Genomic DNA, 26,089 nt, shown 5'->3' on the forward strand with positions numbered 1-26,089 from the left:
ACAGAGTGGCACACCTCACTGCGTGGTCCTCCGGTGGCATACCGGAGGTGATTCCCCTGTGGAGGGGCGTAGCATTCTGAAGAAGGGTCGGCAGCTCTGAGGTAGGTACGGAGTGGCACGCCTCACTGCGTGGTCCTCTGATTGGTGGCATACTGGAGGTGATTCCCCTGTGGAGGGGCGTGGCATTCTGAAGAAGGGTCAGCAGCTCTGAGGTAGGTACGGAGTGGCACACCTCACTGCATGGTCCTCTGATTGGTGGCATACCGGAGGTGATTCCCCTGTGGAGGGACGTGGCATTCTGAAGAAGGGTCAGCAGCTCTGAGGTAGGTACAGAGTGGCACACCTCACTGCATGGTCCTCTGATTGGTGGCATGCCGGAGGTGATTCCCCTGTGGAGGGGCGTGGCATTCTGAAGAAGGGTCGGTAGCTCTGAGGTAGGTACAGAGTGGCACACCTCACTGCGTGGTCCTCTGATTGGTGGCATACTGGAGGTGATTCCCCTCTGGAGGGGCGTGGCATTCTGAAGAAGGGTCGGCAGCTCTGAGGTAGGTACGGAGTGGCACACCTCACTGCATGGTCCTCTGATTGGTGGCATACCGGAGGTGATTCCCCTGTGGAGGGACGTGGCATTCTGAAGAAGGGTCAGCAGCTCTGAGGTAGGTACAGAGTGGCACACCTCACTGCATGGTCCTCTGATTGGTGGCATGCCGGAGGTGATTCCCCTGTGGAGGGGCGTGGCATTCTGAAGAAGGGTCAGCAGCTCTGAGGTAGGTACAGAGTGGCACACCTCACTGCATGGTCCTCTGATTGGTGGCATGCCGGAGGTGATTCCCCTGTGGAGGGGCGTGGCATTCTGAAGAAGGGTCGGCAGCTCTGAGGTAGGTACAGAGTGGCACACCTCACTGCGTGGTCCTCTGATTGGTGGCATACTGGAGGTGATTCCCCTCTGGAGGGGCGTGGCATTCTGAAGAAGGGTCGGCAGCTCTGAGGTAGGTACAGAGTGGCACACCTCACTGCGTGGTCCTCTGATTGGTGGCATACTGGAGGTGATTCCCCTGTGGAGGGGCGTGGCATTCTGAAGAAGGGTCAGTAGCTCTGAGGTAGGTACGGAGTGGCACACCTCACTGCGTGGTCCTCTGATTGGTGGCATACCGGAGGTGATTCCCCTGTGGAGGGGCGTGGCATTCTGAAGAAGGGTCAGCAGCTCTGAGGTAGGTACAGAGTGGCACACCTCACTGCGTGGTCCTCTGATTGGTGGCATACCGGTGGTGATTCCCCTGTGGAGGGGCGTGGCATTCTGAAGAAGGGTCAGCAGCTCTGAGGTAGGTACAGAGTGGCACACCTCACTGCGTGGTCCTCTGATTGGTGGCATACTGGAGGTGATTCCCCTCTGGAGGGGCGTGGCATTCTGAAGAAGGGTCGGCAGCTCTGAGGTAGGTACAGAGTGGCACACCTCACTGCGTGGTCCTCTGGTGGCATACCGGAGGTGATTCCCCTGTGGAGGGGCGTGGCATTCTGAAGAAGGGTCGGTAGCTCTGAGGTAGGTACAGAGTGGCACACCTCACTGCGTGGTCCTCTGATTGGTGGCATACTGGAGGCGAGAGGTAGAGACAATCAAACGCTGATCATTCTGACTTGCATAGAAATTGTATGAAGCTTGGAAGTTGGCCAGTCAGAAACCAGAGGAAGTGCACTGATTGGCCTTATTCTTGGGTGCATGCCAGCAAGAATGTGTAGTGACAGGTGACCGTTAATTACAGCATGACAGGAAGTTGTCTTTCCAGTCACTGGAGTGAATCTTGGCTCTCCACCCCCCCACCTGGAAATGCAGCCTCTCATCTGTGTCACACGTCCAGCTTCCAACACTGAAGACACTACGGACAGTTACCCCTCCCCCGGGCTTACCCCCGTTTTACATTGTGCCCCCCTTATTTTAACAATGTGTAAACTGAAATCGTCTGTATTCTGTCTGTGAATTGTCTGTACATTGAACGGATTTGTGCTGAAACTGCTTCCGGATCTTCTTTTCCATACTTTGTTATATTACAGCCTTTTTGTAATATGGATTAAAATCATTTTTCCCTCAGAATTCTACACACAACACCCCATAAAAAAATAACATCTACTTACCTGGGGCTTCCTCCAGCCCCTAGCAGCCGCAATGTCCCTCGCTGCAGCTCCGCTCTTAGCCACTGGCTACCGGTCCCCGACGGTGCAGAGGCCAACTTTGCTAGGTTGTCCTCTACTGCGCTGTACACTCCACACCTAAAGAGACTAAATTCATTTTTTCTCGCCAGAATTCTACACACAACACCCCATAATGCCAAGGTTAAAAAAATTACTTGAGGTTTTGGCAAATTAAAAATAATTGAGAAAGTACAAGTATTCACAGCCTTTGCCATGAAGCTCAAAATTGAGCTCAGGAAGCAAGCATCCTGTTTCCCCTGATCATCCTCGAGATGTTTCTGCAGCTTGATTAGAGTCCACCTGAGGTAAATTCAGTTCATCGGACATGATTTGGAAAGGCACATACAGTTGTCAGTTCATGTCAGGGCACAAACCAAGCATAAAGTCAACTGTGTGTAGACCTCCGAAACACGCCTATCTCAAGGCACATCTGGGGAAGGTTACCAAAAACAATTCTGCTGCATTGAAGGTCCCAGTGAGCACAGTGGCCTCCACCACCTGTAAGCAGAAGAAGTTTGAGACCACCAGAACTCTTCCTAGAAATGACCAGCCATCTAAACTGAGCGCCTGCGCAATACACTGCGGACAACGTGGACTTGATAGCGGAGCTCGCGCAGGCAAAGCAGACCTCGAGGTCGGCCTCTGCACCCCGGCAGGTAACCTGAGCCGGTGGCTGCGAGCGGAGCTGCGGCGTTGGACATGTCGGCTGCAAGGGGCTGGAGGAAGCCCGGGTAAGTATATAAGGGGGCAGCAGTATTTAGCTGATGATTCCTTGAAAGTGTATCAGAGACAAAATAAAAAAAAAGTTTTATACATACCTGGGGCTTCCTCCAGCCCCATGTGCACGGATCGCTCCCACGCTGCCGTCCTGCGCTCACAGCTTCAGTATCGGGTCCCGTTAGTTGTGCCAGTCTGCGCTAGAGGAAGTGCGTTCTCTACGTATCCGACGGCTGCTGGAGAGATATGTAGAGGGCGCACTTCTCTTGCGCAGACTGATCGCGACTGGCAGAACTAACGGGACCTGATACCAGAGCTGCAGGCTGCAGAGAACGGCGGCGTGGGAGCGATCCATGCACATGGGGCTGGAGGAAGCCCCAGCTATGTATAAAACTTTTTTTTTCTATTTTATCTGTGGTTTCCTTTAAGTAGGAGCCATTGGAGTACCCATGGCCATGGCAACCTGACGGTACCACGGGCCTTAGAAGTAGGAGTTGCTGAACACGACATGCTTTTGCCCTAAAAAGAGGAATACATTTTTCTACTCAGAACCTTTGGGAGGAAGAACTGATGGAGCAGAACTGTGAGACTGCGCTGACTAGATGGTGATTATCCGGCCCATAACTTATCTTCCAGGATATGGGGAACATTTACAGAGGGACCCACAGAACATGGCAACGACTGTAACAGTACAAAGTCTATAAATCCAAATATTGTGACAGGAATTGCATTCAAATGACAGGAGGGAAGCACTCCTGCTCGGCAATGTACCATAGATTGTACACAATATGGGAAGAGCGAATAGCTGGAGAACGTTTGTGTACAACAGATGGTATATTGCTTTCCTCGTGTCATTTGATTGCAAGCTTGTGGAGCAGTGGACCATTGTGGTGATCCCTGGCCGGAGGCCGAGTCGCCTATTGCAATTGTGACAGGAATTCCATGACTGATCCCATCCATGGGAAATCATTACCATCATCTGTTGTAGTCATCACTTCAGAATATAGAGAGTCAATGAAAGGGAAACTGCAGCGAAACAAAGTGCATGGGAGGTATTTACCTTGGGACAGGAAAGCCTCTGGATCCTAAAGCAACTTCTCTTAGGGCCTGAGCCCACTAACGCAGTTGTGCCCGCTTCTCAGCATCGGTAAGGGCTCGTTCATACTGGAGGCGTAGTTCAGATTGGGGCGTTCGGTGCGCTGTCAGTTGACCTAAGCGCCGCATGGACCATTTTCAGGGCGATGTGCCCTGAATGGAAGGTATAGGAAAACCGCGGAACACAAAATCACTTTGTGCAGCCATTGCGTTCGCATTTTTTAAGAATAAATACATCGTATATATTCATTTTAGGGGACAAATTAATCACTTCTTGACTGATGTCAGGAAGTCATTTAAATAATCGCTCTGCTAAAGCACTTAAAAAAAGCTTAGCAAAAATGGACAACGCACAGAAATCACCGGAAATCGCAAAACAAAAACGCCTCAAAAAACGCCCAACGCAAACGGACATGCTATCGGAACGCAATGGAAATGCAGCCTTACATTGATGTGTTGCTGAAAAGCGGACACAACTGCGTCAGTGGGCCTTTCACCTCCTCTGCGAGCCGTTCCAGCGATGGCACCCGGGAAATAGCATGTCGATGCTTGTCGGCAGTTCGCTCGGCTTTGTTTGGAAAAAACTGGGCTGGATCGGGTCCAGCATGAGCTGCCCGCACAGTAGCACAGACCCGCTATTTCCCCCGGAGTCCGAGCTGGATGGTGCTAGTGTGCATGGAGCCCAGTCTTCAGGCATAGAAAACCTGACAGGTTTGCTTTAAAGGATACCCAAAGTGACGTGTGACAAAATGAGATAGACATGTGTATGTACAGTGCCAAGCACACAGATAACTAGGCTGTGTTCCTTTTTTTCTTTCTCTGCCTCAAAGAGTTAAATATCAGGTATGTAAGTGGCTGACTCAGTCCTGACTCAGACAGGAAGTGACTACAGTGTGACCCTCACTGATAAGAAATTCCCCTTTTTATCTCTTTCTTGCTCTCAGAAGCCATTTTCTGATAGTAAAGCATCTTATAGTTTGAATTTCTTATCAGTGAGGGTCACACTGTAGTCACTTCCTGTCTGAGTCAGGACTGAGTCAGCCACTTACATACCTGATATTTAACTCTTTCAGGCAGAGAGAAAACAAGGAGCACAGCCTAGTTATTAGTGTGCTTGGCACTGTACCTACACATGTCTATCTCATCATGTCACATGTCACTTCAGGTATCCTTTAAGCTTCTTCACATCATAACACTTTTATCTAATATCCTGAGTCTTGCAAATGTAATGCAATTGTCAAAGACCATTCCCATTCAGGACCAGTTTAAGCCACATGGGGGACCCCACCACCAGGAGTCCTGGAAGCAGTCCCGGGGGGTGACCACCTGGAGTTCCGTTGGCACAAGGGGGTCCGGCAGCTGTTGGCCCTGGGACAATACCCTCCTTTGCCTTAATGGCAGTACCAGCCCTGTCACTATTCATTGTAAAGCCCAACCCCCCATGTGCTGGTTTTACCAGTAAGTCCGGCATTGAGAAGCCAATGGATAGCTTTGTGTTATGTTCTGGGGGGGATTTGGATGTATTGGGCTCTTCGCAGCATTTAGCATGTTCCATTTCCAAGTTCTGAATTCTGGTGATCAGAACTTGCATAAGCAGAGCAGCAGGGGTGCTATACCTCACCCTTGTTGCCACCTCTGGCCTCTGGGTTTCCTGTCGCATTGCAGCTCTCTGACACTTCCTCCTACAAAGCCAGAAAGAGGAAGTACTGGAAAGATGAACAGCTGGAGGCGGCGACAAGGGTGAGTTCGTTTACAGGTCTTCCCCAAAGAATGTAGATTCCGCACTATATGGCCAACCATTCGTTATTTTGGTCTATTTCTGGCCCGGCATGCTGGATAGATGCAAAGCTTGGACTATATGCAGTAACATCCTCCCCTACTACATAAACATTACAAGCCAATTTTACAAATTGGGCTTTAAATGGAGCAGGCGTAACAACACATTACATAGTATTGTTACATTAGTATTAGTATTACATTAGTATCCACAATGCATGACGATTATTTAAGCTAACCTTTCACAGATTTCTTCTTCTGGTTTCATACAAAAGTAGCATGTGACTCCATATACAAAGTGCAAAGGTTTCTGACATGTTTTTATTGCTAGAGACCGCTTCTTCAGTGGCTTTTATACGGCAACATACAATCTGTCTATAAACATACATGTATGGATAAGAACTACAGAAAGGTACCTGAAACTAGATGGGAATCAGAACATACAGCCATGCCTGCTATATCTTGCTTGATCCAGAGGAAACATCCCAGATATCTACAATAACCAGCACAGTAATCCTAACTAGTGTGTAAACCCAAAAAATTACATATATAAATAAAATTAAGCTGGGGGGAAAAGGAATGGATGGAGGGGGGGGGGGGTAGAATAACTGAGGTTGGGGGGATGGAGTAACTGAGGTTAAGTAGCGGGACAGAGGTGGGGTAAAGTAGGAGGGAGGGGAATTGGGGACAGTAGAGGGACAGAGGGGGTTGGGGGACAGAGGGCATTTGGGGTACAGTAAAGTATACCTCTCAACTTTGTAAGATGAGAAAGAGGGACACAAGCCACGCATACCATAAAGATTACATAAGAAAAATATGTTGTTTTATAATTCAAACCACACTGGTCCTTTCTATCCTGGTTCATTGTCCTTCATATTAACTTGTGAGAATTAGTAATATTAATTTATAGGATGGGATTAACGGAGGCAATCAAACATATTTTTAGTAAAGAAATATATATATATATTTACATAGAAAGAGGTGCGGGTGTTTTGGCTCCATCTGGCGGCCGCTGCTAGAATAGCCGCACTACAGCTGCAGCCAGTCACGTGGCCGCACCGGAGGTGACGTCACAGGCAGCTGGCGGGCCGGGCTCAGCACTTCCGGATGCAATGCATTACTGGGAGGTGAGAGATGAGGCTGCCAGACTAACATCACTAAATTCCTCCTAATTACCCCTCTATATACCCCGGAAGTGTTTCCCCCCTCTGTGCATCACCCCCTCCTCCAAACTTACCCCTCCCCCCTCTATATACCCCGCCCCTGTGCTCTGTTCCTCTATATCCTCCTCCATATACCCCCCAGCCTCTCTATATACCCCCTGCTGTGTGTCACCCCTTCTCCCCCAACCTACCCCTCCCTCTATATACCCCCTGCTGTGCACTATTCCTCTATATCCTCCTCCATATCCCCCTGCTGTGCCCTCTCCCTCTGTGTGTCACCCCTTCTCCCCCAACCTACCCCTCCCTCTATATACCCCTCCTGTGCACTATTCCTCTATATCCTCCTCCATATACCCCCAGCCTCCTGCTGTGTGTCACCCCTTCTCCCCCAACCTACCCCTCCCTCTATATCCTCCTCCATATACTCCCCAGCCTCTCTATATACCCCCTGCTGTGTGTCACCCCTTCTCCCCCAACCTACCCCTCCCTCTATATACCCCCTGCTGTGTGCTCTCCCTCTGTGTGTCACCCCTTCTCCCCCAACCTACCCCTCCCTCTATATACCCCTCCTGTGCACTATTCCTCTATATCCTCCTCCATATACCCCCTGCTGTGTGCTCTCCCTCTGTGTGTCACCCCTTCTCCCCCAACCTACCCCTCCCCTCCCTCTATATACCCCTCCTGTGCACTATTCCTCTATATCCTCCTCCATATACCCCCAGCCTCCTGCTGTGTGTCACCCCTTCTCCCCCAACCTACCCCTCCCTCTATATACCCCCTGCTGTGTGCTCTCCCTCTGTGTGTCACCCCTTCTCCCCAACATATCCCTCCTCTCCCAAATCCCAAAAAGCTTTATTGGCAGGACCAAATACATTTAGCATTGCCAAAGCAAAACAAAAGAAAACATTAACGTGGGGGGGGGGGGGGGGGGGGATTGTGGGAATAAGGGAAGGATATAGGGGGTTGGGGTATATAGTCCATAGCATAGGGGTGTGGAGGGTGTAAGGGACAGCATGGGGGACTGGGATATACACTGTACAGTCCATAGGGGAGGGGAGTATGGGGTTATACAGTCCGCATGGTATCATGTTCCTCTCGGTGGCAGGCAGTGACATATCGGGCAGCTATTTGCACGGTTGTTTCCTCCTCCCCCAGTAGGATGTAGCGTTTCCTCTCGTCACCTGTGGAGGTAAAATCCTGGATGTGAGCGGAGAGTCTCTGGAAGTGGGCGGTCCTCACAGGTGCGTATTTGCTGCAGTGTAGCAGGAAGTGGGCCTCATCCTCCAAGACCTCCTGGTCACATTGTCTGCACAGTCTCTCCTCCTGGGGCTTCCATGCCCCATGTCTGTCTGTGCCGCCCTGTCTCTATCTCCAGGCTGTGAGCGCTCAGACGGTACAAACTCAAGACCTGTCTGTCTTTGTGGTGGTGTAGCCTCTCCAGATATGGAGCCATTGTGTACTCCCTCTGTAGTGATTGGTAGACAGTGAGTTTCTTGGAATTCTTTATGTCACTTCTCCATTCCTCTAGGTATTGGTCCTTGCAGCTTTCTATAGTCAGTTTTATTTGGGCTTTTGTCAGCCTGTGTTGGTGGCCTTGGCTGGGCTGGCTGCTGATGCTTTGCTTGAGAGCGCGTGGTATGGCCTCGCCCCCCCTGGCTCAGTGAGGCTTTATGGTGGTAAGTGCTGGGGTTGCTGCTCTGTATATGCGCCCAGTATGAGAGCGCCCTCTGCTGGATAGTCAGCTATAGTGGTATGGCCTCGCCCCCCTGGCTCAGTGAGGCATTATGGTGGTAAGTGCTGGGGTTGCTGCTCTGTATATGCGCCCAGTATGAGAGTGCCCTCTGCTGGATAGTCAGCTATAGTGGTATGGCCTCGCCCCCCTGGCTCAGTGAGGCATTATTGTGGTAAGTGCTGGGGCTGCTGCTCTGTATATGCGCCCAGTATGAGAGCGCCCTCTGCTGGATAGTCAGCCATAGTGCTATGGCCTCGCCCCCCCCTGGCTCAGTGAGGCTTTATGGTGGTAAGTGCTGGGGTTGCTGCTCTGTATATGCGCCCAGTATGAGAGCGCCCTCTGCTGGATAGTCAGCCATAGTGGTATGGCCTCGCCCCCCTGGCTCAGTGAGGCTTTATGTTGGTAAGTGCTGGGGCTGCTGCTCTGTATATGCGCCCAGTATGAGAGCGCCCTCTGCTGGATAGTCAGCCATAGTGGTATGGCCTCGCCCCCCCTGGCTCAGTGAGGCTTTATGGTGGTAAGTGCTGGGGTTGCTGCTCTGTATATGCGCCCAGTATGAGAGCGCCCTCTGCTGGATAGTCAGCCATAGTGGTATGGCCTCGCCCCCCCTGGCTCAGTGAGGCTTTATGGTGGTAAGTGCTGGGGTTGCTGCTCTGTATATGCGCCCAGTATGAGAGCGCCCTCTGCTGGACAGTCAGCCATAGTGGTATGGCCTCGCTCCCCTGGCTCAGTGAGGCTTTATGGTGGTAAGTGCTGGGGTTGCTGCTCTGTATGTGTGCCCAGTATGAGAGCGCCCTCTGCTGGACAGTCAGCCATAGTGGTATGGCCTCGCTCCCCTGGCTCAGTGAGGCTTTATGGTGGTAAGTGCTGGGGTTGCTGCTCTGTATATGCGCCCAGTATGAGAGCGCCCTCTGCTGGATAGTCAGCCATAGTGGTATGGCCTCGCCCCCCCTGGCTCAGTGAGGCTTTATGGTGGTAAGTGCTGAGGTTGCTGCTCTGTATATGCGCCCAGTATGAGAGCGCCCTCTGCTGGATAGTCAGCTATAGTGGTATGGCCTCGCCCCCTGGCTCAGTGAGGCTTTATGGTGGTAAGTGTTGGGGCTGCTGCTCTGTATATGCGCCCAGTATGAGAGCGCCCTCTGCTGGATAGTCAGCCATAGTGGTATGGCCTCACCCCCCTGGCTCAGTGAGGCTTTATGGTGGTAAGTGCTGGGGTTGCTGCTCTGTATATGCGCCCAGTATGAGAGCGCCCTCTGCTGGATAGTCAGCCATAGTGGTATGGCCTCGCCCCCCCTGGCTCAGTGAGGCTTTATGGTGGTAAGTGCTGGGGTTGCTGCTCTGTATATGCGCCCAGTATGAGAGCGCCCTCTGCTGGACAGTCAGCCATAGTGGTATGGCCTCGCCCCCCTGGCTCAGTGAGGCTTTATGGTGGTAAGTGCTGGGGCTGCTGCTCTGTATGTGTGCCCAGTATGAGAGTGCCCTCTGCTGGATAGTCAGCCATAGTGGTATGGCCTCGCCCCCCTGGCTCAGTGAGGCTTTATGGTGGTAAGTGCTGGGGTTGCTGCTCTGTATATGCGCCCAGTATGAGAGCGCCCTCTGCTGGATAGTCAGCTATAGTGGTATGGCCTCGCCCCCCCCCTGGCTCAGTGAGGCTTTATGGTGGTAAGTGCTGGGGTTGCTGCTCTGTATATGCACCCAGTATGAGAGCTCCCTCTGCTGGACAGTCAGCCACAGTGGTATGGCCTCGCTCCCCTGGCTCAGTGAGGCTTTATGGTGGTAAGTGCCGGGGCTGCTGCTCTGTATGTGCACCCAGTATGAGAGCGCCCTCTGCTGGACAGTCAGCCATAGTGGTATGGCCTCGCCCCCCTGGCTCAGTGAGGCTTTATGGTGGTAAGTACTGGGGTTGCTGCTCTGTATATGTGCCCAGTATGAGAGCGCCCTCTGCTGGATAGTCAGCCATAGTGGGAACCTGCCTAGCTCTGCCCGGCAAGCTGAGTTTGAAGTGCTGCGATGGACTTGGAGGAGATACTTGCAGAACTCTAGATGGAAGATTTCTGTTGGGCTGGAGTCCCATTTTGATTGGTCAGGGTAGGTGACCGGGCCCCATACCTCACTGCTATAGAGCAGGATTGGGGTGATGATGCTGTTGAATATCTTTGCCCAGACTCTCACTGGTGGTTTTAGGTGGTAAAGCTGTCTTCTGATGGCATAAAATGTTCTGCAGGCTTTGTCTTTCAGGGCCTGTATTGCTGGTTTAAAGCTTCCTGATTGGTTGATCTCCAGCCCCAGGTAGGTGTAGCTGTTAGTGGACACCAGAGGGGAGCCATTTAATATAAATGAGGAGGTGGGGGGGTTTATTTCCATTCTTCCTCTGGAACACCATCACTTTTGTCTTCTTTGGGTTGATGAGCAGTGCCCATGTGGTACAGAAAGTCTCCAATACTGACAGGCTGTCCTGTACTCCAGTCCCTCCCTCTGTGTATCACCCTCCTCCAAACATACCCCCTCCTTCTATACCCCTCCCCTGTGTACTCTCTTTTTATATACCCCCTGTGTCCCCTCCCTCTGTATACCCCTCCTCTGTTTACTCTCCTATATATGCCCTGCTGTGTCCCTTCCCTCTGCATACCCCACCTCTGTGTAAGCTCCTATATACACCCTACTGTGTCCCCTCCCTCTGTATACCCCTCCTCTCTGTACTCTCCTATATATGCCCTGCTGTGTCCCCTCCCTCTGTATACCCCTCCTCTCTGTACTCTCCTATATATGCCCTGCTGTGTCCCCTACCTCTGCATACCCCACCTCTGTGTAAGCTCCTATATACACCCTACTGTGTCCCCTCCCTCTGTATACCCCTCCTCTGTGTACTCTCCTATATATGCCCTGCTGTGTCCCCTCCCTCTGTATACCCCACCTCTGTGTAAGCTCCTATATACACCCTACTGTGTCCCCTGCCTCTGTGTAACTCCCACCTCTGTATACCCCTCCCCTCGATATCTCCCTCACTCCCCTCTCTTCTTTTTTAACATTTGTAGCCCCTCTATGTACCCCTTCCCCAAATGCCTCTCTGTATATCTACCTCTCATATGCCCCCATGTGTGTGCTGTCCCCCTCTGTAGCCCTCTCCTATATACTCTGCCTCCCCTTTCTGTGTAGAGTCCCCCTCCATGCATGATACCCCAGCCTGTGCTTCCTCTCCTCCTCTATATCATTCACCCCTCGTCATACTGCAGTGATGGGCACGCTGTGGCTCGGTTCTCACACTGGCAGGGGGCGCTGTCATGCTTCTGGCATCTTTGTGTGACACCACAGCTGCAAGACTATAGGTGGCCATACATCAGGCAACGTGACAGACGATCAACCATCCGATTTATTATAATCTGATCAGATGAACATCAGTGCCGACAAGAGCATGTCCGCTCAACCATGCAACCAATATAAGGCTGAAATTGGGCGGATGTATCAATCGGACATGCTGCCCAATCTCAGGCCAGCGTGCTTGATCGGGTGCGCAGCGGTAAAGGTGGGCGATATCGGGACGAGCGCGGAACGTGGCGGAACCCCCAGCGCTGGTCCCCCCAGTGTAAAATTAACCCTCCTCCCCCACCCGGTCCCTGTGCAGTATACTTTACCTCTCAGTGTCCACCGATGTCTCCATCCACATACACCAGCCCCAGATGGTTGTCGGCACATACGTGGGCACGTGTGACGTCACATGTCTGCTGATTACAGTGGAGCCAGCGGTGGATGAGGACAGGTCACGTACACTGCAGAGGGAACCGGGGGGTACATTTTACACTACGGGGGGCAGCGTCACACACAAGGCCGATCAGGAATCTGCGGTGTATGGGTAGCCAACAGATCTCTCTCCGATCAGAGAGAGGTCTGTCTCTTTCTTGATCTGCCCACACATCGTCTAATGTATGGGCACCTTTAGAACATATTGGGCTCTATTCACAGTCACACATGGTAAGATATGTTTTACCGCTATTTTCGGCAGTGATAATTTCTGCATTTTTTCCAGGTTCACTAAAAATGTTCCGCATGTGGGAACAATGCTTAATTACATAGTAAACATGCGCAAACCGTGTGGAAAAAAGTGGCATAAAAAAATTGTAAAAAAATAAAAAATTCCAGCAAACCGTGCTCACGGCTCCAGACTCCATTTAAGTCAATGGGAAGCGAAATATATCACCAAGTACTTGTAGGTGATCTAAAACTGGTAGTTAAGAAATAATGCGCCCTTTTTTCTTTGTGAGTTTCTATTTTTTTTTCTGCGGAAATTACCAACTTTTGCAGACTTTTACCGCACTTTTTACGAATGCGGGGGAAATCATGCGTAAAATGTAGTGAATGTCAACATGATTTTATTTTAGTTGGGAGTTTACCGCCAGGGCATTTCCACATGCGGAAAATGATTGTGAATAGAGCCCAAAGTGTATAAAACGTTACTAGCACTTTTGTAAATGTTTGCAGAGGGAAGAGGAGGCTGTCAGTCCTGAGCCTTTGTGGTTTTGTGTCTATAGCGCCACCTATATACAAAGCCCCTTATAGACCGGACATCTTCCCATCAGGGGGTCGCTGAGCTGCACTCGGGGGTCCCCCAGCCTCAGGATGATGGAGAGAATATAATATTGTATCTGTCTGACTCTTTTCACTGCCAGGTGAAGGTGGTGGTGACAGTTTGAGAAGCAGAATATTTGTGTAATAGTTGTCTTTCAGTCCATCCTGGTGATATGATAAATTATAACAAGATGGCAAAAACTTGTGAAAACTGCTCGTTCACGGAGCACTGGAGCAGCTATCACCCCCCCCCAATACATAGGAGGCAGAGCAGATGCTGCAGAAGCTCCGCCTCTCTGTGGCCACTCTTCTGAAACACTTCGCAGCACTTTTCTATTTCTGATTAAATTTAAAGCACAGCTGAATTGCCTCCTCTGTCCCCACAGGAGAGAGCTTTCTCTACTGAGTGACACCTGTGGATTTTCTATGACAGCTGGGTGTCACCAGCACAAGAAGTAGCAGGAAGTCAGACAGTAGCCCTTGTTTCCTGGCTGCCGCCTCCTGTGACGTTGAGGCTCTTGTGTGTTTCAGGCTCCTGTGACATTTGATGACGTGGCTGTCTGGTTTTCGGAGGAGGAGTGGAAAGGGTTAGAGGAATCGCAGCGAGCTCTGTACCGCCAGGTGATGACAGACAATTACAAGAACCTGAAGACGCTGGGTGAGAGGTGGCGGTAGTGGGAGCGTTCTTGTTGGGGTCCGCAGATCATGGGGTGTAACGCTGCGCGCTCTTCTGTCCGCAGGCCTCTCTGTCTCCCCCCCTGAGATCGTGCTGATGATGGAGCGAGGAGAAGACCCCTGTGTGGACGCAGCTCCGCCCTCTGAAGGTCAGTCTGGGGGTCTGTAGTTGGGAGGAGGGAGACCACCATAGTGTGATATCAGCAGATTACAGTGACAGGCGGAGGTGGGCAGGGAGGCCACCATAGTGTGATATCAGCAGAATACAGTGACAGGCGGAGGTGGGCAGTGGTTGGGAATTAGGCCAATCTGAATGTACAAGAATTGCGTTAGATTGCACCAATCCCAAACTGCATATCATTTGCATTATGTTTGCATGCAACCCGCATGTAGCAGACCTTTTTATTAGCAGTTGTGGAGTATTTATCTTATTATTAGCTGTTCCGACGCATGCTCTAGATCCGAGGTGGTTGAAAGATACGCTCGGGAAGATTGGGGCCACATGCACGGGTGGATCCGGCTTACTGTGCAGGCACGGCGGTCATTGCGCAGGCACAGTACAGCCACGCTGGTGCATGAAGAGGGGTGTGGCTCAGATCTTCAACAACAGGGTAGAGTTAGCAGTGCTCCTAAACCAGCCCGCATCTGAAATGACTACCAACAGAGGCATGCAGAGCCCCCTATAGGCAACATACACACCTTGAATTCACAACAGATGCTAAACTATGCACTAAATCCCTAAACCCAGACTAAAAACGGAATGCAAACATGAAATAGCAAAGGGGTGCAACTAGCTATAAAGCAAACTTACATTTTTTTTTGGCCAGCAGGGAGAGGTGACACCACTTCCCAAGACAGGCTGCATCTAAATGACTACCAGCATAGGTGTGCAGAGCCTAATTATATATTGGTAGGTGAACAGAGGCGCCAGAAGGATAAAAGTACATAAAATTTTTTAAAAAATTGCTGGGAGGAAGTGGTGGACTCGCCTCCGTTAAAACAGACACCAAGGAATGTAAATATATAGATATACACATTTATTGAAAATACCCCAAAGATGCAACGCGTTTCGCGGGCACAGCCCACTTCTTCAGGCAATAAGCAGGGGATAAACAACAGCGATTCAGTTATAGCAAGCAGAGCACCTCTGAATTGCTGTTGTTTATCCCCTGCTTATTGCCTGAAGAAGTGGGCTGTGCCCGCGAAACGCGTTGCATCTTTGGGGTATTTTCAATAAATGTGTATATCTATATATTTACATTCCTTGGTTTCTGCTTTAACGGAGGCGAGTCCACCACTTCCTCCCAGCAATTTTTAAAAAATTTTTATGTACTTTTATCCTTCTGGCGCCTCTGTTCACCTACCAATATATAATTAGGCTCTGCACACCTATGCTGGTAGTCACCTATGCTGGTAGTCCACCACTTCCTCCCAGCAATTTTTTAAAAAATGTTATGTACTTTTATCCTTCTGGCGCCTCTGTTCACCTACCAATATATTTGAGTCCACCCCAGGTGGAGGGGTGATCTACCCCCTTTCTTCCTATCTACAGAGAGCGACTTCTTAATCCTGAGTGAGGACAGGTCTAATCTCCTCACCTGCCTAATGAGTGGTTACCTGAACGGTAACCCCTGTTTGTGAGTATTACCATCTCACTGTTTCATTTATCCAATCAATTTTGACATACTACACCATATTGGGCTCTCCATTTCTCTTCAACTTTAGAGCCTAATTATAGGCGGGGTATACATCTTGCATTCAAGACAGATGCACCAAAATTAACATAAAGGAGGATATTGGCTTCCAAAACAGTTTGCATGCAGTCATTGCTGCTAGTCAGTCAGATGCAGCCAGTCTTGGGAAGCGCTGCCACCTCTCCCCTGCTGTATATAAAAGATGTAAGTTTACTTTATGGCTAGCTGCCACCATTTGCTATTTCAAGTTTGCATTCCGTTTAACCCCATCCAGCGCTAATATTATAAATGCAATAGTTTGGATGTTTGTTACTCGATCACGCAAAAATGGCCGAACAGATTTGAATGAAATTTGGCACACACATAGTACATTACCTGGAATAACATACAGGATACTTTTTATCCCCATAACCAAAAAGTGGGCGGAGACAAATACAAATTTAACTGGGAAAATGTAACCTGCTGTGAGAGCTGTGGTGTTGTATGCGTTATCTCAGATGTTTCTGTCTCTGTCAGTTGTTATTGCTGTCTGTGTCCCGGCTGCAGAGGGAGGGGGGGGGGGGGTGTTTGCAGAGCTGTTATGTTGTGTGTGTCTGTATCCCGGCTGTGGGGGTCGCAGGGCTGCCATGTTGTGTGTGTCTGTATCCCGGCTGTGGGGGTCGCAGGGCTGCCATGTTGTGTGTGTGTCTGTATCCCGGCTGTGGGGGTCGCAGGGCTGCCATGTTGTGTGTGTCTGTATCCCGGCTGTGGGGGTCGCAGGGCTGCCATGTTGTGTGTGTCTGTATCCCGGCTGTGGGGGTCGCAGGGCTGCCATGTTGTGTGTGTCTGTATCCCGGCTGTGGGGGTCGCAGGGCTGCCATGTTGTGTGTGTCTGTATCCCGGCTGTGGGGGTCGCAGGGCTGCCATGTTGTGTGTGTCTGTATCCCGGCTGTGGGGGTCGCAGGGCTGCCATGTTGTGTGTGTCTGTATCCCGGCTGTGAGGGTCGCAGGGCTGCCATGTTGTGTGTGTCTGTATCCCGGCTGTGGGGGTCGCAGGGCTGCCATGTTGTGTGTGTCTGTATCCCGGCTGTGGGGGTCGCAGGGCTGCCATGTTGTGTGTGTCTGTATCCCGGCTGTGGGGGTCGCAGGGCTGCCATGTTGTGTGTGTCTGTATCCCGGCTGTGGGGGTCGCAGGGCTGCCATGTTGTGTGTGTCTGTATCCCGGCTGTGAGGGTCGCAGGGCTGCCATGTTGTGTTTGTCTGTATCCCGGCTGTGGGGGTCGCAGGGCTGCCATGTTGTGTTTGTCTGTATCCCGGCTGTGGGGGTCGCAGGGCTGTTATGTTGTGTGTGTCTGTATCCCGGCTGTGAGGGTCGCAGGGCTGCCATGTTGTGTGTGTCTGTATCCCGGCTGTGAGGGTCGCAGGGCTGCCATGTTGTGTGTGTCTGTATCCCGGCTGTGGGGGTCGCAGGGCTGCCATGTTGTGTGTGTCTGTATCCCGGCTGTGGGGGTCGCAGGGTTGCCATGTTGACTACGTTATCTCAGGCGTGTCTGTCTCTTGCAGGTGCTGCGGAGGTGAGCAGGCGCGCAGGACACAGAGGAGTGGGGAGCGGTTGGAACGCCAGGAAACGAGGGTCTCTCCGCCCGGCAGGCAGAGCCGTGAGCCGGAGGTCGCTGCGTCTGGTGAGGAGACTCAGTAAACAAGAGGAAGAGGAGGGAGGTCAGAGCAGCAGCCCACCAACCGTGAACTGTCCCATAGCATCAGCAAGCCCCTCTCACAATGGGGTCACTCAGCAGGGAGACAGCCAGCGTGGCGGGAGGATAGCCGGGCCGGAGGACGCCAGTGAGGCAGACAAGGCAGCGGACGGGGCAGAGAAGCCGCACACCTGTCCCCGATGTGGGGAGACCTGCGCTCAGCTCATGGAGTTCTTATCCCACCAGATGGGGGGCTGCCAGGCCCGACCGCACCGCTGCAACATCTGCAGCAAGAGCTTTGTGAAGAAGCAGCACCTCAGCGCCCACCGCAAGACGCACACCGAGGACCGCCCCTACACCTGCAACCAGTGTGGGAGGAGCTTCCGGCAGAACTCCACCCTCACCACTCACCTGTGGAGCCACGCCGGCCACAAGCCCTTCCATTGCACCTGCTGCCCCAAGAGGTTCAGCCGCAAGACAGACCTACTGGCGCACCTGAGGAGGCACACAGGGGAGCGGCCGTACCAGTGCCCCTACTGCCCCGACCGCTTCATCCGCAAGAAATCTCTGCAGCGCCACCTACAGAAGCACTCCGGAGAGAGCCTGACCGATGGCTGGGACATCAACTACCCCCAGTGGAGAGCCAGTGCCGGCCGACCGCCAAGACTGCCCAAGATAGAGGAGAGTGTGCCAGAGACGTCCCCGACCCCTCCTCCACTGCCGGAGCCAGCCGTAGAGGTGCGGAACCCCAGCCTCTGTATAACAATGTGTCACTTACACCCCGGCCTCTGTATAACTATGTGCCACTCACACCCCGGCCTCTGTATAACTGTGTGCCACTTACACCCCGGCCTCTGTATAACTGTGTGCCACTTACACCCCGGCCTCTGTATAACTGTGTACCACTCACACCCCGGCCTCTGTATAACTGTGTGCCCCTTACACCCCGGCCTCTGTATAACTATGTGCCACTTACACCCCGGCCTCTGTATAACTGTGTGCCACTCACACCCCGGCCTCTGTATAACTGTGTGCCACTTACACCCCGGCCTCTGTATAACTGTGTGCCACTTACACCCCGGCCTCTGTATAACTGTGTGTCACTTACACCCCGGCCTCTGTATAACTGTGTACCACTCACACCCCGGCCTCTGTATAACTATGTGCCACTTACACCCCGGCCTCTGTATAACTGTGTGCCACTTACACCCCGGCCTCTGTATAACTGTGTGCCACTTACACCCCGGCCTCTGTATAACTATGTGCCCCTTACACCCCGGCCTCTGTATAACTGTGTGCCACTTACACCCCGGCCTCTGTATAACTATATACCACTTACACCCTGGCCTCTGTATAACTGTGTACCACTCACACCCCGGCCTCTGTATAACTGTGTGCCCCTTACACCCCAGCCTCTGTATAACTGTGTGCCCCTTACACCCCGGCCTCTGTATAACTGTGTGCCACTTACACCCCGGCCTCTGTATAACTGTGTGTCACTTACACCCCGGCCTCTGTATAACTGTGTGCCACTTACACCCCGGCCTCTGTATAACTGTGTGTCACTTACACCCCGGCCTCTGTATAACTGTGTGTCACTTACACCCCGGCCTCTGTATAACTCTGCCCCTTACACCCCGGCCTCTGTATAACTGTGTGCCACTTACACCCCGGCCTCTGTATAACTATGTGCCACTCACACCCCGGCCTCTGTATAACTGTGTGCCACTTACACCCCGGCCTCTGTATAACTGTGTGCCACTTACACCCCGGCCTCTGTATAACTGTGTGCCACTTACACCCCGGCCTCTGTATAACTGTGTGTCACTTACACCCCGACCTCTGTATAACTGTGTACCACTCACACCCCGGCCTCTGTATAACTATGTGCCACTTACACCCCGGCCTCTGTATAACTGTGTGCCACTTACACCCCGGCCTCTGTATAACTGTGTGCCACTTACACCCCGGCCTCTGTATAACTGTGTGCCACTTACACCCCGGCCTCTGTATAACTATGTGCCCCTTACACCCCGGCCTCTGTATAACTGTGTGCCACTTACACCCCGGCCTCTGTATAACTATATACCACTTACACCCTGGCCTCTGTATAACTGTGTACCACTCACACCCCGGCCTCTGTATAACTGTGTGCCCCTTACACCCCGGCCTCTGTATAACTGTGTGCCCCTTACACCCCGGCCTCTGTATAACTATGTACCACTCACACCCCGGCCTCTGTATAACTGTGCCCCTTACACCCTGGCCTCTGTATAACTGTGTGCCACTTACACCCCGGCCTCTGTATAACTGTGTACCACTTACACCCCGGCCTCTGTATAACTGTGTACCACTTACACCCCGGCCTCTGTATAACTGTGTGCCCCTTACACCCTGGCCTCTGTATAACTGTGTACCACTTACACCCCGGCCTCTGTATAACTGTGTACCACTTACACCCCGGCCTCTGTATAACTGTGTGCCACTTACACCCCGGCCTCTGTATAACTATGTACCACTTACACCCCGGCCTCTGTATAACTATGTACCACTTACACCCCGGCCTCTGTATAACTATGTGCCACTTACACCCCGGCCTCTGTATAACTATGTACCACTTACACCCCGGCCTCTGTATAACTATGTGCCACTTACACCCCGGCCTCTGTATAACTATGTGCCACTTACACCCCGGCCTCTGTATAACTATGTGCCACTTACACCCCGGCCTCTGTATAACTCTGCCACTTACATCCCGGCCTCTGTATAACTGTGTGCCACTTACACCCCGGCCTCTGTATAACTATGTGCCACTTACACCCCAGCCTCTGTATAACAATGTGTCACTTACACCCCGGCCTCTGTATAACTATGTACCACTCACACCCCGGCCTCTGTATAACTATGTACCACTCACACCCCGGCCTCTGTATAACTGTGTGCCACTTACACCCCGGCCTCTGTATAACTGTGCCACTTACACCCCGGCCTCTATATAACAATATACCACTTACACCCCGGCCTCTGTAAAACTGTGTGCCACTTACACCCCGGCCTCTGTAAAACTGTGTGCCCCTTACACCCCGGCCTCTGTATAACTGTGTACCACTTACACCCCGGCCTCTATATAACTATATACCACTTACACCCTGGCCTCTGTATAACTGTGTACCACTCACACCCCGGCCTCTGTATAACTGTGTACCACTTACACCCCGGCCTCTATATAACTATATACCACTTACACCCCGGCCTCTGTATAACTATGTACCACTTACACCCCGGCCTCTGTATAACTATGTGCCACTTACACCCCGGCCTCTGTATAACTATGTGCCACTTACACCCCGGCCTCTGTATAACTATGTGCCACTTACACCCCGGCCTCTGTATAACTCTGCCACTTACATCCCGGCCTCTGTATAACTGTGTGCCACTTACACCCCGGCCTCTGTATAACTATGTGCCACTTACACCCCAGCCTCTGTATAACAATGTGTCACTTACACCCCGGCCTCTGTATAACTATGTACCACTCACACCCCGGCCTCTGTATAACTATGTACCACTCACACCCCGGCCTCTGTATAACTGTGTGCCACTTACACCCCGGCCTCTGTATAACTGTGCCACTTACACCCCGGCCTCTATATAACAATATACCACTTACACCCCGGCCTCTGTAAAACTGTGTGCCACTTACACCCCGGCCTCTGTAAAACTGTGTGCCCCTTACACCCCGGCCTCTGTATAACTGTGTACCACTTACACCCCGGCCTCTATATAACTATATACCACTTACACCCTGGCCTCTGTATAACTGTGTACCACTCACACCCCGGCCTCTGTATAACTGTGTGCCACTTACACCCCGGCCTCTGTATAACTGTGTGCCACTTACACCCCGGCCTCTGTATAACTGTGTGCCCCTTACACCCCGGCCTCTATATAACAATATACCACTTACACCCCGGCCTCTGTATAACTGTGTACCACTCACACCCCGGCCTCTGTATAACTGTGTGCCACTTACACCCCGGCCTCTGTATAACTGTGTGCCCCTTACACCCCGGCCTCTGTATAACTGTGTGCCCCTTACACCCCGGCCTCTGTATAACTGTGTACCACTCTCACCCCGGCCTCTGTATAACTGTGTGCCACTTACACCCCGGCCTCTGTATAACTATATACCACTTACACCCCGGCCTCTGTATAACTGTGTGCCACTTACACCCCGGCCTCTGTATAACTGTGTGTCACTTACACCCCGGCCTCTGTATAACTGTGTACCACTCACACCCCGGCCTCTGTATAACTGTGTACCACTCTCACCCCGGCCTCTGTATAACTATGTGCCACTTACACCCCGGCCTCTGTATAACTGTGTGGCACTTACACCCCGGCCTCTGTATAACAATATACCACTTACACCCCGGCCTCTGTATAACTATGTACCACTTACACCCCGGCCTCTGTATAACTGTGTGCCCCTTACACCCCGGCCTCTGTATAACTATGTGCCACTCACACCCCGGCCTCTGTATAACTGTGCCCCTTACACCCGGCCTCTGTATAACTGTGTGCCACTTACACCCCGGCCTCTGTATAACTGTGCCCCTTACACCCGGCCTCTGTATAACTGTGTACCACTCACACCCCGGCCTCTGTATAACTGTGTACCACTCTCACCCCGGCCTCTGTATAACTGTGTGCCACTTACACCCCGGCCTCTGTATAACTGTGTACCACTTACACCCCGGCCTCTGTATAACTGTGTACCACTCACACCCCGGCCTCTGTATAACTGTGTGCCCCTTACACCCCGGCCTCTGTATAACTGATAGCCACTTACACCCCGGCCTCTGTATAACTGTGTGCCACTTACACCCCGGCCTCTGTATAACTATGTGCCACTTACACCCCGGCCTCTATATAACTATATACCACTTACACCCCGGCCTCTGTAAAACTGTGTGCCACTTACACCCCGGCCTCTGTATAACTGTGTGCCCCTTACACCCCGGCCTCTGTATAACTGTGTGCCACTTACACCCCGGCCTCTGTATAACTGTGTGCCCCTTACACCCCGGCCTCTGTATAACTGTGTACCACTTACACCCCGGCCTCTATATAACTATATACCACTTACACCCTGGCCTCTGTATAACTGTGTACCACTCACACCCCGGCCTCTGTATAACTGTGTGCCACTTACACCCCGGCCTCTGTATAACTGTGTACCACTTACACCCCGGCCTCTGTATAACTGTGTACCACTCTCACCCCGGCCTCTGTATAACTGTGTGCCACTCACACCCCGGCCTCTGTATAACTGTGTGCCACTTACACCCCGGCCTCTGTATAACTGTGTGCCACTTACACCCCGGCCTCTGTATAACTGTGTGTCACTTACACCCCGGCCTCTGTATAACTGTGTACCACTCACACCCCGGCCTCTGTATAACTGTGTACCACTCTCACCCCGGCCTCTGTATAACTATGTGCCACTTACACCCCGACCTCTGTATAACTGTGTGGCACTTACACCCCGGCCTCTGTATAACTATATACCACTTACACCCCGGCCTCTGTATAACTGTGTACCACTTACACCCCGGCCTCTGTAAAACTATGTGCCACTTACACCCCGGCCTCTGTATAACTGTGTGCCCCTTACACCCCGGCCTCTGTATAACTGTGCCCCTTACACCCGGCCTCTGTATAACTGTGTGCCACTCACACCCCGGCCTCTGTATAACTGTGTGCCCCTTACACCCCGGCCTCTGTATAACTGTGCCCCTTACACCCGGCCTCTGTATAACTGTGTGCCACTTACACCCCGGCCTCTGTATAACTGTGCCCCTTACACCCGGCCTCTGTATAACTGTGTGCCACTTACACCCCGGCCTCTGTATAACTATATACCACTTACACCCCGGCCTCTGTATAACTGTGTGCCACTTACACCCCGGCCTCTGTATAACTGTGTACCACTTACACCCCGGCCTCTGTATAACTGTGTACCACTCTCACCCCGGCCTCTGTATAACTGTGTGCCACTTACACCCCGGCCTCTGTATAACTGTGTACCATTTACACCCCGGCCTCTGTATAACTGTGTACCACTCTCACCCCGGCCTCTGTATAACTGTGTACCACTTACACCCCGGCCTCTGTAAAACTATGCGCCACTTACACCCCGGCCTCTGTATAACTATGTGCCACTTACACCCCGGCCTCTGTATAACTGTGTGCCACTTACACCCCGGCCTCTGTATAACTATATACCACTTACACCCCGGCCTCTGTATAACTATATACCACTTACACCCCGGCCTCTGTATAACTGTGTGCCACTTACACCCCGGCCTCTGTATAACTGTGTGTCACTTACACCCCGGCCTCTGTATAACTGTGTACCACTCACACCCCGGCCTCTGTATAACTGTGTACCACTCACACCCCGGCCTCTGTATAACTGTGTACCACTCTCACCCCGGCCTCTGTATAACTGTGTGCCACTTACACCCCGGCCTCTGTATAACTGTACCACTTACACCCCGGCCTCTGTATAACTATGTGCCACTTACACCCCGGCCTCTGTATAACTGTACCACTTACACCCCGGCCTCTGTATAACTATGTGCCCCTTACACCCCGGCCTCTGTATAACTGTGTGCCACTTACACCCCGGCCTCTGTATAACTATGTACCACTTACACCCCGGCCTCTGTATAACTGTGTGCCACTTACACACCGGCCTCTGTATAACTATGTGCCACTTACACCCCGGCCTCTGTATAACTATGTGCCAATTACACCCCGGCCTCTGTATAACTGTGTACCACTTACACCCCGGCCTCAGTATAACTGTGTGCCACTTACACCCCGGCCTCTGTATAACTATGTACCACTTACACCCCGGCCTCTGTATAACTGTGTGCCACTTACACCCCGGCCTCTGTATAACTATGTACCACTTACACCCCGGCCTCTGTATAACTGTGTGCCACTTACACCCCGGCCTCTGTATAACTGTGTACCACTTACACCCCGGCCTCTGTATAACTGTGTGCCACTTACACCCCGGCCTCTGTATAACTGTGTGCCACTTACACCCCGGCCTCTGTATAACTGTGTGCCACTTACACCCCGGCCTCTGTATAACTGTGTACCACTTACACCCCGGCCTCTGTATAACTGTGTGGCACTTACACCCCGGCCTCTGTATAACTGTGTGCCACTTATACCCCGGCCTCTGTATAACTATGTGCCACTTACACCCCGGCCTCTGTATAACTGTGTACCACTTACACCCCGGCCTCTGTATAACTGTGTGCCACTTACACCCCGGCCTCTGTATAACTATGTGCCACTTACACCCCGGCCTCTGTATAACTGTGTGCCACTTACACCCCGGCCTCTGTATAACTGTGTACCACTTACACCTCGGCCTCTGTATAACTGTGTACCACTTACACCCCGGCCTCTGTATAACTATTTACCACTTACACCCCGGCCTCTGTATAACTGTATAACTATGTACCACTTACACCCCGGCCTCTGTATAACTGTGTACCACTTACACCCCGGCCTCTGTATAACTATGTGCCACTTACACCCCGGCCTCTGTATAACTATGTGCAACTTACACCCCGGCCTCTGTATAACTGTGTGCCCCTTACACCCCGGCCTCTGTATAACTGTGTGCCACTTACACCCCGGCCTCTGTATAACTATGTGCCACTTACACCCCGGCCTCTGTATAACTATGTGCCACTTACACCCCGGCCTCTGTATAACTATGTACCACTTACACCCCGGCCTATGTATAACTGTGTGCCACTTACACCCCGGCCTCTGTATAACTGTGTGCCACTTACACCCCGGCCTCTGTATAACTGTGTGCCACTTACACCCCGGCCTCTGTATAACTATGTGCCACTTACACCCAGGGCCGGATTTGTACTTACCAGTGCCCTAGGCCTGCTGTCACCAAGCGCCCCCCCCCCCCCCCCCGCCACCACCACCAAAAAACATTCTGTCCAACTATCTGACTAGCGATCACTGATCACAACTGAAAGTAGCGATCACAACTGAAATGGGCTCATTTCAGTTGTGCTGCTGTGCCCCTCATTGAACAAAGAATCAGTGGATGCTCTGTCCTCTCACGATGGAAATTTGCGCTCCTGCCCGAATGTGCACAGCAGCCGATAGTGTTCTGGGAATGCATACTTGAGAAATTACGCTGATGTATGATTGGTACTCGTCAAGAATGCATAACACTGTACCAGCCTCGGTTGCTGTGCACATCTGGGCAGGAGCGAGAAATTACAGTGAGCGCAAGTGGCCAAAGCATGCGCTGCTTCTTTGTCCTCTGTGCGACTGGCTGCAGTCAGAGCCACATACAGGTGACAGGGAGCGTGAGTGGCCAGAGCATGCGCTGCTTCTTTGTCCTCTGTGAGACTGGCTGCAGTCACAGCCACAGACAGGTGACAGGGAGCGTGAGTGGCCAGAGCATGCGCTGCTTCTTTGTCCTCTGTGCGACTGGCTGCAGTCACAGACAGGTGACAGGGAGCGCGAGTGGCCAGAGCATGCGCTGCTTCTTTGTCCTCTGTGCGACTGGCTGCAGTCACAGCCACAGACAGGTGGCAGGGCAGTGCAATGGAGAAAAGCCCAAACAAAACAGAGAACAGGTAAGTAGCAAACATCCTGTCAAGACCCACTTTGGATGTTTGGTTGTAATTAGTGTGGACCTGAACTCAGAACTTCCTCTCTGCTCTAAAAGATACTCAACAACATAACCTTTAAAGA

General features: G+C 51.9%; 1 protein-coding gene across 2 annotated transcripts in view; it reads left to right on the forward strand.

Moving 5' to 3' along the window:
* Window positions 1-6,843: 6,843 nt before the first annotated feature.
* LOC137545349 (uncharacterized) overlaps window positions 6,844-26,089 on the forward strand; it is a 39,824-nt gene continuing 20,578 nt past the window's right edge. Inside the window, exons 1-4 of one of the 2 annotated variants that reach the window (XM_068266477.1) lie at window positions 6,844-6,902; window positions 13,765-13,891; window positions 13,974-14,057; window positions 17,145-18,013. In XM_068266477.1, the coding sequence (XP_068122578.1) occupies window positions 6,888-6,902; window positions 13,765-13,891; window positions 13,974-14,057; window positions 17,145-18,013 (1,095 nt within the window). In that variant the 5' untranslated portion in view covers window positions 6,844-6,887. Of the gene's footprint in view, window positions 6,903-13,764; window positions 13,892-13,973; window positions 14,058-17,144; window positions 18,014-26,089 lie in introns of those variants that run through there. The other variant, XM_068266478.1, reaches the window with a different exon arrangement.

Source organism: Hyperolius riggenbachi, chromosome 2, assembly GCF_040937935.1.
Source record: "Hyperolius riggenbachi isolate aHypRig1 chromosome 2, aHypRig1.pri, whole genome shotgun sequence".
Classification (NCBI taxonomy): Eukaryota; Metazoa; Chordata; class Amphibia; order Anura; family Hyperoliidae; genus Hyperolius; species Hyperolius riggenbachi.